The sequence below is a fragment of the Acinonyx jubatus genome, chromosome D1 (assembly GCF_027475565.1).
Source record: "Acinonyx jubatus isolate Ajub_Pintada_27869175 chromosome D1, VMU_Ajub_asm_v1.0, whole genome shotgun sequence".
In the NCBI taxonomy this organism is placed as follows: domain Eukaryota; kingdom Metazoa; phylum Chordata; class Mammalia; order Carnivora; family Felidae; genus Acinonyx; species Acinonyx jubatus.
In genome coordinates this window covers 92,437,558-92,452,894 of record NC_069390.1, presented here as the reverse complement: position 1 = coordinate 92,452,894, position 15,337 = coordinate 92,437,558, and the positions used below count along the sequence as shown (strand labels likewise).

The 15,337-nt window shown below is 39.6% G+C and overlaps 2 protein-coding genes across 2 annotated transcripts; both read right to left on the bottom strand.

The window, feature by feature from the left end:
• Positions 1–501: 501 nt before the first annotated feature.
• LOC106976626 (putative olfactory receptor 10D4) lies at positions 502–1,440 on the bottom strand. The gene is given in 1 exon segment (XM_015074052.3): positions 502–1,440. A coding segment is annotated over 1 exon segment (936 nt). The 5' UTR covers positions 1,438–1,440.
• Positions 1,441–11,307: 9,867 nt separating this feature from the next.
• On the bottom strand, positions 11,308–12,215 carry LOC113593134 (olfactory receptor 148-like). Its single transcript, XM_027036386.2, is given in 2 exon segments — positions 11,308–11,831; positions 11,834–12,215. Coding segments are annotated over 2 exon segments (906 nt in total).
• Positions 12,216–15,337: the final 3,122 nt, after the last annotated feature.

Genomic DNA, 15,337 nt, shown 5'->3' with positions numbered 1-15,337 from the left:
TGAGTGGGGGAGGGGCAGGGAGGGAGGGGGACACAGAATCAGAAGCAGGATCCCAGGCTCCGAGCTGTCAGTACAGAGCCTGACACGGGGCTCGAACCCACAAACCGTGAGATCATGACCTGAGCCGAAGTCCGAAGCTCAACTGACCGAGCCACCCAGGCGCCCCTAGATTTTTATGAACATGATTTTAACTGATACTATGAGAAAGAAACTTTCGGAGATTTAAACAACTAAGAAATGCTTTAGGAAGGATGGTGGTTGGGAGAGAATTCATGCAGCATAAGAATCAGTTCAATGTCTACTAAGTGGCTCTATTTATTATCTTTCATTATAAAACAGAGGAAACATGAAAACAGACATACAATATATTTAAAAATCTAGTGAGGTTAAGTGGTAGGTCAATTTAGAGTACATTTAATTTCAATATCTTGGAAGCGAAAAATGAGAATTTGTTCTAAGAAATGGAGAATCAAACTTTGCCCAGCAAAGCTTTAGATTTTCTCATTTATTCTTCACAGAGAAGCCTCTCTTGTGAAATATATTCCAAAGGGCTGATTTTACATCCTTATTCCTCAGGCTGTAGATTAGAGGGTTCAGCGTGGGGGTAACAAGATTGTTCACTATCTGAATTATTGTGCCAAGCAAGGCGCTGGGATTGGGCTGTAGGTAGATGATGATTACCGGTCCATAAGCACAAAGAATTGCAGTGAGGTGGGCACTGCAGGTGGAGAAGGCTCTTTGCCTGCCCTCTGCTGAGCGAATTTTTCATACAGAGATCCCAATGCGAGTGTAGGAAACAAGGATGAGAAAAAAGCAAACGAGAGACAAAAGACCAACATTTGTAAAACCAACCCTCTGGGCTAGAGCTATATCACCACAGGCCAGAGGTAAGATGGCAGGCATATCACAGAAGTAGTAGCTCACCTGGTTAGAGTCACAGTAGGGCAACTGGAAGGTGAGGGAGGTTAGAATAATGGTGTGAACACAGCCACCCGTCCAGGTCCCTGTGGCCAAGATGGAGCAGACCCTGCGGTTCATGATGACCATGTATCTCAAAGGATAACATATGGCAACAAAGCGGTCATAGGCCATCACTGTGTACAGGAAACACTCAGTGCAGCCCAGGAAGTGGTAGAAGAAGACCTGGGACACACAGCCCTGAAAAGAGATACCCTGACTCTGCCCTGAAAGGTATAACAGCATCTTGGGAACAGTGGTTGAAGAGAAGCCCAGGTCAAACATGGAGAGATTTCCCAAGAAAAAATACATAGGAGTGTGAAGCCGAGAGGAGGAGATGATAGCTGTGAGGATGAGCACATTTCCCAAGAGAGTACCCAAATATAATGACAAGAACAGGAAAAAAAGGACAGTCTCTAGGCCCTCTGTCTCCGGGATTCCAAGCAGGATGAATTCAGTTACCGTTGTGTGATTTCTCATTTTTATAGAAGAATCAACTCTTGGGTGTCTGTGGAAAGAAATCTGTGGTTAAATTTAATATGTGTATAAATGAGCTGTGTTTAAGTTAGTGAACTGGAAAAGGAGCCCAATGATCTAGAAGAGTAGTGCTAGAATTGTCTTCATCTGCTCGCTTCTCTCCAAACTGGGCATCTCTCTGCAGTGCAGTTTCTATTTAAAGGTGCCCTTTATTACAATATCACCAAGAAGCCTTACATGACCGGTCTCCTATCTTCCATTCTTTATGCACACTACTAAATTGCATTGATACCGGTGCTACTTTGCAATTCTAAAAGGACAAATATGAAGGCTCAATGTCTTTATGACAAACAAGGTCCAATTCAAGGTTCTTACATTTATCTAAGACAATCTGGTTACATTAACTCTCCCCAAAATCATTTATAAGCCATACATACAAAAGATACAGAGTCTTTCTTACATGGTCTCCCTAGGTATAAGGTCAACAATGGGACACTCTCCAAAAGAAGGGTCTGAGATAGCTCTTAATGAACAAAAGATTATATTTAACAGGGTTCACATCCTCTGGATTTTAGAGCAATCGAGTAACTGGTAGCCTCCATTTCAGTCTCCAAGGTCTATCTCATCTAACCATACCCAAGCTAAGCAATAGCCTCGTTTCATGGCAGTAGAAGACATAGGGGTAGTAGAGGTTCCTCTCCAACTTCCATGTTTAAGAAAAAAACAACTTATATCTTTTCAACTTGTTTTAACTTTTCCAATACAGTGATATCCTTAAATTATAGATCAACTCATGAATGCTATTCCCTAAGATCTTTATCTATCTATCTATCTATCTATCACTTAAAAAAAATTTTTTTTTGATGATTGTGAAGGGAAGGAGACAGTGAGATCTAAAATAAGAGAAGTGAAGGGCAAACTTTGGGCACTTACATGGCAAACAGGGAACAAAACTGGCTGGTTCTATTGAATGCTGTTTTCCTTTCCTTCTCCAGCAGAAGGAAAGAGCCCTCCCCTGCTAAATTCCCATCTTTCTGTAGTCTGCAGGTGGTTATCCTGAATTCTTCTCTTTTCAGTCACTTTTTAATAGAATGTCACAAATCTAAATGCACTTTAACTCCCTCACAGAAATTTCCTCTCTGACTCCAGAAACTGTGATCATTCCCAAACGCAGGAGATTTTAAATACCTTTGTCTTCCTTTGGGTATTAACCCCCCAAGTCAGGGATCCTATTGAGTAAGAGAGTGGTTAATTACTTGGTCTAATTGGACCTTAGAAATGAGAGAGAGGGGGTGGGGAGGGAAGAAAAGTGATTAAAGAGGAAATCTTTTATGATTTCTGTTGTAAAATATACTTCAGTGGAATAATAATTAAATTCATTTGGTGCCAATATCACGTATTTTGTATGCATATTTATGTATTTACTACCCTTTTATATGTATGTGTTATTTTAATACACAAATTCTGTTATTTTACTGCACTGCCTGATAGGATTGACTTATTGAATGCAACAGGAACTGGGGTAGCCCAGAGAATTAAACAAATGAGTAAAAAATGTAGCTCACGGAAGGTTGGGAACTAGGGCAGCTCCGGGGCCCACAGCAGTAAAAATTTTGGAGCAGTCACGGGGCACCGCCACCAGATGACTCAGCCTCAGCTGCCTTTTGCTTCCACGTGCCTCAGCTCCAGATTCAAGTCTGATTTTCTTGGTTGGGTCACACGCCTAGCTCTGTGGTCACGGTACAGGGTACAGTGGAATTGGGCAGTTCTCCAAAGGGTAGTGGAAAAGCTTATGGCGAGGAAAAAGGGGGAAGAAGAATGTAAGAGGCCAAGAGAAAGTTCAGCTATTACTGGAAGCATCTGTCTTATATCACTTGGCATCTGTTTAAGCTTCCAAGTTAAATTCCTTGTGTACTTAAGAGTATTTTTTTTGGGGGGGGGCGGGGGATGGCTTATCAAATTCTTTGCTAAATGCGCTCATTCATTTGCTTATTTGTGCATACATGGATTCATTTGTTCCAACAAATACCAATTATGACAGGAAGGGCATCCATTATTTGCCAGGAGAGCCAGAAAGGTCAGGGAAGGGGTGGCTAGACATAGCCCCTCTGCTCAAAATACTTAAGAGTCTGAGAGGCAAAGAGTCTTATTTTAACCTCATAAAACTCTGATGAAGTCTTCTATAGATGAAGAAAATGAAGATCCAAGAACAACTCATGGAGCTTACTCTGAAAGGAACTGGGGGGCCCCGGGGTGGCTCAGTCAGTTAAGTGTCCGACTCTTGGTTTCGGCTCAAGTCACAATCTCATGGTTCATGAGATTTTTTTTTAATTAATTAATTAATTAATTGAAATTTATTGTCAAATTGGTTTCCATAAAACACCCAGTGCTCATCCCAAAAGCTGCCCTCCTCAATACCCATCACCCACCCCCCCCTCCCTCCCACCCCCCATCAACCCTCAGTTTGTTCTCAGTTTTTAAGAGTCTCTTATGCTTTGGCTCTCTCCCACTCTAACCTCTTTTTTTTTTTTCCCTTCCCCTCCCCCATGGGTTTCTGTTAAGTGTCTCAGGATCCACCTAAGAGTGAAAACATATGGTATCTGTCTTTCTCTGTATGGCTTACTTCACTTAGCATAACACTCTCCACTTCCATCCACATTGCTACAAAGAGCCATATTTCATTCTTTCTCATTGCCCTGTAGTACTCCATTGTGTATATAAACCACAATTTCTTTATCCATTCATCAGTTGATGGACATTTAGCTCTTTCCATAATTTGGCTATTGTTGAGAGTGCTGCTATAAACATTGGGGTACAAGTGCCCCTATGCATCATCACTCCTGTATCCCTTGGGTAAATTCCTAGCAGTGCTATTGCTGGGTCATAGGGTAGGTCTATTTTTAATTTTTTGAGGAACCTCCACACTGTTTTCCAGAGTGGCTGCACCAATTTGCATTCCCACCAACAGTGCAAGAGTCTGTTCACGTGCAACAGTGAAGTGTCTGTTCATGTTTTCTGCCCATTTCTTCACTGGATTATTTGTTTTTTGGGTGTGGAGTTTGGTGAGCTCTTTATAGATTTTGGATACTAGCCCTTCATGGTTCATGAGATTAAGCCCCACGTCAGGCTCTGTCTGCACTGACAGTGCAGAGCCTGCTTGGAATTCTCTCTCTCTCTCTCTCTCTCTCTCTCTCTCTCTCTCTCTCTGCCTCTCCTCTGCTCTCTCTTTCTGTCTCTCAAAATAAATACACAAATTTTGAAAGGAACTGGGATTTGGCCTATTCTTTAGGACTTTTGGCCATAGAGATTTCAGTGTTTAAGGAGTGTTTAGGTAGATCTACTACACCTCTGGAATTTTGATATAAAAAGTAAACTTAATGTTTTTGTTGCACATGATAAAAGGATGTAAAAGTTCATAATTCTACCATTTTATTTGTTCTTGTCTTTAATGTTTTGAAGACAAAATAGTCTGTACAAATAAAAAAGATGGTAAATACACTTTTGAGTAGAAAGTGAAATACCGTTACATTTACCTTGGTCTGGTAACAATTTATTCGGGGAAGATACATGTCATGGACCATCTTTAGTCCATGATTTAGAATTATCCAACCTGATTTAGAATTAAGGTGACATGTGCTACATTAATATCATGGTCACAGTGAAAATACAAATGGTCTACATTCCCAAAAGGTCAGCCGTTTTCAGCTATGATACTTATTACAGGACGGTGATGAGATCTCAGTAGGGTAGACTTTAATAAAATAACTCTGAAAGTTTTCTTATTTTTGTTTACACTTTCCTCCAGAAACTGCAAAGATGTTCCAAAATTATCATAAGCAACAAAGGTACAATTGCAAGTTATTTTTATCTGCGTTGTTAAGCAAATAGTTTGGTTTTTATAATAATAAATTGTCATTTAAGCCACTAAGTTTAGTGGTTGTATTTTGGGTAGCAATAAATAACGGAAACATTAATTTTTGGCATTGAGACTGAACCTGTAAAGGCAGCTTTCATTCAGTCTTCGTTTGTTTTGTTTTTTGTTTTTTAAATTTTTATTTGAATTCCAGTTAGTTTCAGATGTACGGTATAGTAATTCAGCACTTCTGTACATCACCCTGTGTTCATCGCAAGTGTCCTCTTTAATCCCCATTACCAATTTAACCCATCTCCCCACCCACCTCCCCTCTGGTAAACATCAGTGTGTTCTCTATAGTTAAGAGTCTGTTCCTTGATTTGTCTCTCTCTCTTATTTTTTCCCTTTTCTTGTTTATTTTTTTCTTAAATTCCACATATGAGTGAGATCATATGGTACTTGTATTTCTCTGACTGGCTTATTTCACTTAGCATTATATTCTCTAGCTCCATCCATGTCATTGCAAATAGCAAGATTTCACTCTTTTTTATGGCTGAGTAATATTCCATGTGTGTGTGTGTGTGTGTGTGTGTGTGTGTGTGTGTGTGTCTCACATCTTCTTTACCCATTTATTTATTAATGGACACTTGGGTTACTTCCATATCTTGGTTATTGTAAATAAAGCTGCTATGAACACAAGGGTCAGTCGTTCTTTTTTTTTTTTTTTAAATCTTCACTGACCTGCAATCGACAAATAAAAATTGTATATATTTAAGTTGTATGATTGGATGTTTTGATGTACATATACATTGTAAAATGATCACCACAAAGCTAATCAACATATCCATCACCTCTCTCTTTCTTCCTTTCCTCTTTTCTCTCTCTCTTTTCTTTCTTTCTTTCTTTCTTTCTTTCTTTCTTTCTTTCTTTCTTTCTTCTCTCTTTCTTTCTTTCTGTTTGTGGCAAGAACATTTAAAACCTACATCTTAGCAAATTTCAAGTATTCAATACAGGATTGTTAATTACAGTCATTATGCTGTACAATACATTTCTAGAACTTCTTCATCTCGTTGGGGCACCTTGGTGGCTCAGTCCAGTAAGCATCCAACTCTTGATTTTGGCTCAGGTCTTGATCTCATGGTTCTCAAGCCTGGTGTCCTCCTCTGCCCCAGTAGTGTGGAGTCTACTTGGGATTCTCTTTCTCTCTCTCTCTCTGCCTCTCCTCCACTTGTATGCTCTCTCTCTCTCTCAAAACAAACAAACAAACAAACAAACAAACATTAAAGTAAGAAAGACTCTCTCTCTCTCTCCCTTTGCCCCTCTCCACCGCTTGTGTGCTCTTTCTCTACAATGAAAAAAAAAGCAAGCAAAAATAATAGTAAAAAAAATCTAAACTAAACAAGAAGCTGAGACAAGAAAGGGTTGACAGAGGAAAGAAAGCCATGTAAAAAAATTAGAAGTTTCAATGAAGTCATTTATTCACTCCTGAAAAATTAAGAAGCAGCTGCCATGATGTGCTAAAATCGCTATGTTCTGGTGAACAGGAATTGGCCTTGGTCTCTGCCCTCAAAGAGCTTATGGTGTAGTAAAAGAAGAAAGGCATTAATCAAACAATCATACATATAAGTTATAAATGTTTAAGGTGGCAAATTCTAGGAAGAAAAGTTCAATGGGTTGAAAAGTTCTAAAGGAGAGTGTTTGTGTTCACCCATGTCCCTCCTTCCTATCAGTAAATGGGTGTGCACATCATGATTTGTAGCTAGGTACTGTTCCCTGAAGGTCCAGATGGATGTCCCTGGGAAAATGTTATCTGATCTTCCACCTGAAGAGCAAGTAAGAGTGCAGGAAGGGGAAGGCACAGCATGGTGGAGGCCGGGATAGAGCATGTGCAAAAGCTTTGGAACGGGGACACAGCCCATTTGAAGAACTCAAGGAAAGAGGAAAATAATTGTGAGGTAAAGCTTGAGAAGCCAAACAGCAATTACTCAGGGCCCAGCCGGTCACTGTAAAGGTAATGGTCTCTCTATGAGGAGCTTTAAGAAATGCTAAGATGGGGGCACTTGGGTGGTTCAGTCAGTTGGAAGTCAGACTTCAGCTGAGGTAGTGATCTCACGGTTCATGAGTTCGAGCCCCCAGTGGGGCTTGCTGCTGTCAGCCTGTCAGCATGGAGCCTGCTTCAGATCCTCTGCTCTCCTCTTTCTCTGCCTCCCCCACCTCACATTCTCTCTATCTCAAAAAATAAATAAAACATTAAAAACAAAAACCCAAAGAGGGTCTTCGGCAGCATTACATTTGAGTATATTATGGGAGAGAGGGAATAAGAAGAGATAGTTCTAGCTGTCAGAGGGAGCTAGAATACACCGAGGAAGATAAATAAGGAAGATCCTTGCACTATAGAATTTGAGATACGTGGTCAGGAAAAAAGGAGAAAAGCCAGTCACAAAGTCAGAGAGATGCTACTGAGAACGTATGTGGATTAATGCCCTGCTTTAGCCTAATCTGATGACGTTAGAACAGAACTTCATTTTTTGCCTGTACCTGAATGTACCCTGAGAACCAGACTTTGATTCTGATCATAATCAGGTAAAGCACCACCCCACCGACCCCCACCATAGGTATCTTCTGGGAACACTCAGAAGATTAGAATCAACAGAGGATAGTAACTAATGAGGATGAGAAAAATAGAACCACACTCTATGGGATTAGAACATTTTATTACAAATTAGTTGGGGCACAATTTATAAACAACATAATACACGTTACACCATTGGTTTTAGAAATGAATGTCCAGTTTTTCCTCAAAAGTAATTGTTCTTTTTTTTCCCCTTAAAATTTCTGGCTTGGATAATTAACCTCCTTTGATCCCATAATGAGGTCTTTTCTTTTTTTATCTGTTTTCTCTTGAAAATAGCTCGTTTAAAAAATAAATGTCACAATCTCGTTGCAAAATCATGAGAGTGATGCAGAAGCATAAAGAAGAAAGTGAAAATAACTCAAAATTGGATTACCCATTTTTAATACTTGGGTGAACACTCTTTCAGTCATCCATTTACACACAGATAATTTATATGAAGATAAAAAAATAAGGTGTAAGTATTCACAATCTGTTTGTTGCTTCCATCTGCTATATGGAAGCCTTTGTCATATTCCCTGAGCCTTTGTTTTATAAAACCAGTGTATTGGGTAAGGGGAGGGCTAGAGAAGCTAGGAAGGAAAGATTCATGAAAGAAAAGGCACAGCGTGACTTATGGAAAATAAAAGGAAGAGTCACAGGTGGCTAAGAGAAGGGATTTTCGGGGGGCTTGAAGACAGGAATAAGAAATGATGTGGGGTAGCTCTCATACATCAGAAATATTAAAAGGAAGAAAGCAAGAGTAAGATTTTTGGGGGGATGTGTGTGTGTGTGTGTGTGTGTACAAGGTCAAACATTTATTTTCCCAGTTTCTGCAAAATTGCTAGATTGTGTACAGCTGTGTGAGGTTGTGAGCTAGAATCCTAGTTTTATCCACAAGCAAACTGTGTGACTTAGGGAAACTCACTTGACATCCCTAAACCTTGTTTCATCTTCTGTGAAATGGTCTCCGCATTCTTAACGTAGATAAGGTAGAGAATGTATATAAAGCAATTGCATAGTGCTAGGTAAGGGTTAAGGACTCAGGGAATAGTGACTACAGGCACATCCCCTGAAGGACAACTTAGGCTACATGTCTTCTCTGCCCACACCAAACTGAGATGTTAAACAATCAAACTGTGATTTGAGAGGTTTCAGAAGTGTATGTAGTTACAAGACAAGGGAGAGAACTAGCAAACTCAAAAACCACAGGAAATGTGAAAAAAGGATAAGCAAATGTATTTTTCAATTGTGGTAAACTACACACTGCATAAAATTTGCTATCCTTACCCTTTTTAAAATTTTTAAAAATGTTTTATTTATTTTTGAGAGAGAGAGAGAGAGAGAGAGAGAGAGAGAACGAGTAGGGCAGGGGCAGAGAGAGAGGGAGATACAGAATCCAAAGGAGGCTCCAGGCTGTGAGCTGTCAGCACAGAGCCCAACGTGGGGCTTGAACTCGTGAACCGTGAGATCATGACCTGAGCTGAAGTTGGACGCTTCACTGACTGAGATTCCCAGACGCCCCATCTTTACCGTTTTTAAGTGCAGTTCAGTAGTGTTAAGTATTTTTGTACTGGTGCGCCATCAATCTCCAGAACTTTTTGCAAAACTTGGTGTCAACCTGAGACTCTATATCCATTAAACAACTACCCATTTTCCCCTCTCCCAGCCTTTGGAAACCACCATTCTCTTTTCTTTTTCTGTTGATTTGACTACTCTAAATACCTCGTATAACTGGAATCACATGGTATTTGCCGTTCTGTGACTGGCATATTTCACTTAAAATAATGTCCTCAAAGTTTATCCAGGCTGTAGCACGTGTCAGAATTTCCTTGCTTGTTCAGTCTGAACAATATTCCATGTATGTATATATCACGTTGTGTTTATCCATTCACCATCGGAATCCTTATACTGCACCTTAAGTCATTTATCTACACCTAAACGGGCTTCATTTTGTCCTTTTTGTTTTATGCCTTTTGTAAGGGCAGTCATATATTTTTTTATTTAGGATTTTCACTTTTTTTTTTTTTTGCTTTGTTTTAATGCTTTCAAGTAGGTTGGGAAGCTTTGTGAATAAGAATGGAATATAAAAACTACAAATCACCAAAATGTCATGAAAACTAAGGGCTGTTGTGTCTGTGAGATCTCCAGCAAATAACACCCTTCTTTCTCCTTAGATTCTGGAAAAAAAAAATTTGAAAAATAATGATCAACTCCAGTATTATTGGAGACCAAGCTGGAAAATGGAACTTGGTGGGAGAACCAGATGATCTTGGTGATTGAACCTCATAATTAGGCCTTCTTCTCCTCAAACAACACAGGACAGGAAGAAGGCTTTCCCCACCTTTTCATACTAAGGAGTAACATTGGCAGGATGGGGTAGAAGGAAAACCAGAATAGGAGTTAATAGGAGTTAATAGGAGTTAATAGTTAATAGGAGTTAATAGACCCAAGCCCGGCTTGGGTCTAGGCCTGGCTTTACCATGTAACTAGATGTGTTACAAAGGGCAAGACAACGATTGCTATTTCTCAGCACCACTATCTGCATACGGGAGAATGGATAGTGACAGAATAAAGAGAGATAATAGTAAAGTCAACACGTGAACATGACCTATGCCAGGGAATATTTTCCCAGTTATTTATCGAACATTTTCTATGCATCATGAGCACTGGAGAGAGGTAATAAGGATGAGCAAATTGCCAAGCAGGACTTTTAGGGTGTCATGTAAAAAAGGGATTAAGAGTAGGGCCTTTGAGTTACCTGGATCTGAGTTCGAGGTCTGCTTTACTGCTTATTGTGCAAACTTGAGTCCACTACTTGAGGTCTCTAATCCTCAAAACCTTTTTTTTTCTTTCTATACAATGGGAAATTTACTGTATGGAGTGATGCGAAGATTAGATAAGATAATACTGTGAAATGCTCATCATGGTGCCTGCAGAGCAGATCATGCTCTATATGTGTCAATACTATTCTTAGCAACATGGAGGAACTGAAAATGTTTATAGGCAGAAAAGAGGAACGTTCCAAATGCAGCAAGAGAAATGAAGTGAAGGGTGATTTAGCCTGGAGATGGACTATTGAGGGGTGCTTCTTGGACCACCACCAATCCTCACTATCCTCAACAAGACAAACTTGGTTGCATTATGAAGATAAGAAGTCTGTCTCCAGCTGCTTGCTATGCCCCATGGATTCCTTACCCAGGAATAAGGCACTGAGGATAATATTAGGGGGATAATTTTTGGGGCCCCAAGTGTTACAGAGACATGCATAGAAACTCTTATTAGGGAAACAAAATATAACACTTTCAAGGAAGCATTTTCTATTATCTTCTTATTTATTTAAGAGGAGAAAATAAGTAGATGATGTTGAGACAAAAATTTCCAAAATCCATTTAAGAAACCCCATAGTTTATGCCAGAGAAATAAATACTACATTGTAGAACACTCTTTTCAGGGATCTTTTCACTTTCCTGTTTCTTAAGGAATAGATTAACGAGTTCAGCATGGGTGAGACAATATTATTTAATATTTGCACCACAGCACCAAGCAAGGGGTTGGGTGAGGGCTGCAGATAGATGATGATTACAGGTCCACAGGCACAGAGGATTGCGGTGAGGTGGGCACTGCAGGTAGAGAAAGCTTTCTGCCCGCCCTCTGCTGATCGGATTCTCAGAATGGCAATCCCAATGCGTGTGTAGGAGATACAGACACTGAACCAAAGCATTAAAGCCAGAAAACCAACATTAGTGGAGCCCACTTTCTGGGCCAGGGAGCTGTCAGTACAAGCCAGGGGTAAGACAGCAGGAATGTCACAGAAGAAGTACTCCACCCGGTTGGAGACACAGTAGGTTAACCGAAAGGTGAAGGAGGTCAGAATGGTGGCTTGGAGACAACCCGCCAGCCAGGCTACCATAACTAAGCTGACACAGACCTCAGTGGGTGACAGATGGCCACAAAGCGGTCATAGGCCATCACAGAATAGAGACAACCTTCGCTAGACCCCAGGAAATGGTAGAAGAAGAGCTGTGCAGCACAGCCCTTATAAGAAAGGGCTTGGCTCTGGCCAGAGAGATAAAATAGCATCTTGGGACAGGTTACAGATGGGAACGACGTGTCGAAAATAGATAGGCGTCCCAGAAAGAAATACATGGGGGTGTGAAGGGTAGAGGAAGAAACAATTGCTGTAAGGATGAGTAAATTGCCAAGCAGGGTGAAGAGGTAAGCAAATGAGAAGATGACAAATAGCACAGTCTCCAGTCCCTCTGTCTGAGGTATTCCCAGTAGAATAAACTCCTGGAACTCTGTGTGATTCCTCATGTTCCCGGAGCAGAGGTCTGGATAGAGATAGACGGTGAAAGCATGAATGTGGAGAATGACTCGAGGCAGACACGATACCAGGACATTCATCACCATCAATCTTTGTTTATTTAAAAATTTTTTTAAAGAATTTCATTTTTAAGTAATCTCTACACCTAACATGGGGCTCAAACTTACAACCCCGAGATCAAGACTCACATGCTTTACTGACTGAGCCAGCCAGGTGCCCCAAGCTTTGTTTAAACATAAATATGATGCTGAAATTAAGAATTAGGCTTCTGCCAAAGACATTGAGAGGACAGTGAAGCAAATAGAGTGTACGCTTTTATGTCACGGGATGTCATCTTACTTAATGAACATGGATACAATGCGATACGAAACATTGCTATGGTGAAATACTGGATGGGCTAAGAGAACAAAGAGCTCAATATTGAACAGATGAACATAATTTAACTAACATCCACAGTCAATTGTACAATAATACATGCCCTAAAATACACTAACCTGGAAGCCACTTCCTCCTGATTTCTTTTCAGAACATGTCTACAGTTAATCAAAGACACGGTCAAATACCCTAAATATTCATCAAAGGTTAATGTGGGCACCCACACCTTTGATGACAATAATAGATTGCAATTCAGTGCGATGTGCATTAGAATTTGAATTGTATTAGTATTATTCTAATTGAATACATTCCATAGTTTGAGAATTTTCTTATTTAGCAATGTTCATTTGACTGAAAAGAAACTATCAGTGATAAATCTGGATGTGATCCTGGGGTTTTAAATTGTCTAAAGATTAGTAGCTGAATTGTATTATGTAGAAGGTAGGTTTTAGTAAAGTTGTATCGCCCATGAAGATGTAGATACGGATATTTAATCTTTGCTAACACCTGGAATTTTTGACTCCTTAGTGCAACAAAAGGATTTCAATTCTGCAACTGTTTTGTGTTTTCTGCTTTTTAAAATTTTTAATTTTTATTTTTTTCTGGTAAGAAAACTTACAATGGGATCTACTTTCTTAACAGATTTTTGAGTGTACAATACAGTATTATTAACTGTAAGCACAATGTTGTACAGCAGATATCTAGTTTATTCATTTTGCCTTACTGAAACTCTATACCCTTGGTTCTGTCCCCATTTTCTCTCTCATCCTTACCTCTGGCAACCACCATTCTGCACTCCGCTTCTATGTGTTTAACTATTTGTTTTATTTTAAAGGAAAAAGTCACAAAACAGAATATGTTGAGAATAGGAATTGCCACCAGGGTGTGCTGTGGTCAGCTGTCTGTTACAAGGCTAGGATTCAAAGGTGCTTGTGAATTGTCCATAAAGGCATGCATGATACTCTCAGTTTTGGCTTTCGTGATTCAATGGAGATCCAAAGTATATGAAAATTGTCTAATTATAATTTCCTGATTTTCAATTATAATTCCTGATTGATTTCTTCAATCCTCTTCTATAATTAATAGTTACTAATTGATAATTTTATCTTCTAAAAAAATTGGAAGTGGTAAGATAGGTTAATACTGTTCATATATACAAAAGAAATTCCAAAGGAACTGAATTTAGGTTCTATTAGACTGTAAATCCCCTGAGAGTAAGCATCATAATTTGTCATTAAATCCACAATACTTATCACAGTGCTAGTAAAGAGTTGGCATTTAAGTATTTGTTAGATAATTAACTGAATGAAAAGTTGGAAATTATTTTATAGACATACTTCGAGTATAAGTTCCATGAAGAGATTGTGTCTATTCTTGTTCAGCACTATATCTCTAGAACTTAGAAAATAGTAGCATCCAGGAAGTGTGTTTATTTGAATAGGATTTTAGAATGCTCTGAAATGATTCCTTTTGTTTTTAGACTACTTTAGGCCTTTTTTATTAATCCTGGAAAGCAATGGCTATAGTGAGCCTCCTGTTAGCTTGAGAGTCCATGCCTAACAAAAGGAATTTAGGTGTACATCAAAATGTAGGGTATCTAATTCCTGAACTAGAAGAGATAAGATGAGCCTTGAATATATTCATAATTGCTGGTGACTCATTATTGTCTCTTGTTGGGGGGGGAAGCATGTACTTGACAGGTAGAAGGGAGAGCTAAGGAAGAATGGACCTTCCTGAAGAGAAGGAAAAGGAATAAGTCATGATTGGTGGTGCATTTCTATCAGTGAATAGGAAGAGGGGAAAGTGAGGAGGTGGTCATACTCTTTTCTTTGATTTTTTTTAATGTTTATTGTTTATTTTTGAGAGAAAGAGACAGAGAATGAGTGGGGTAGGGGCAGAGAGAGGGGGGGACACAGAATCCAAATCAGGCTCCAGGCTCTGAGCTGTCAGCACAGAGCCTGAGATGGGGCTCAAACCCACCAACCTGAGCCAAAGTCAGACACTTGACCAGCTGAGCCACCCAGGCGCCCCAAACTCTTTGCTTTGAAAGGGAATGGTGTGATGTTGCACACATCATTTTTTGTTTCCCATTGGCCAGAACTCGGTCATAATGTCATACCTAGCTTTAAGGGAGGCTAGGAAATGTCTTTATTCTGAAAGACCATAGACTTGGTTACACTTGGGCTAACCTTGAGAATTGATATTAGAGATTACTGAGCAACCTAAAGTCACAAGGACAGAATTTTGGGTGGAGACACCTAATCTAAGGTGGCTTGTATTTATTCTCTATTACACTACAAATGTGTTTTCCTTAAGCACTCACACTACCAGATATTTTCTTCTTTATTTATTTGCTTATTTGTTTATTGACTATTGCCTCCCCCTGCAATGTAAGCTCCAGATAGGGAAGGGTCTTTGTGTCTTGTTATTGCCACAATGCCAATGTCTAGAACAATGCCTTGCATACAGTAGAAGCCCAGTAATTATATGTTGACTAAAAGAGTGAATTACAAGGGGCGCCTGGGTGGCTCAGTCAGTTAAGCATCCGACTTCGGCTCGGGTCATGATCTCACGGTTCTGTGCTGACAGCTCAGAGCCTGGAGACTGCTTTGGATTCTATGTCCCTCCCTCTCTCTGTACCTCCCTCACTCACGCTCTGTCTCTCTCTCTCTCTCAAAAATAAATAAACATTAAAAATATTTTTTTTAAAAGAATGAATTGCATGTTCTCTTTCAAA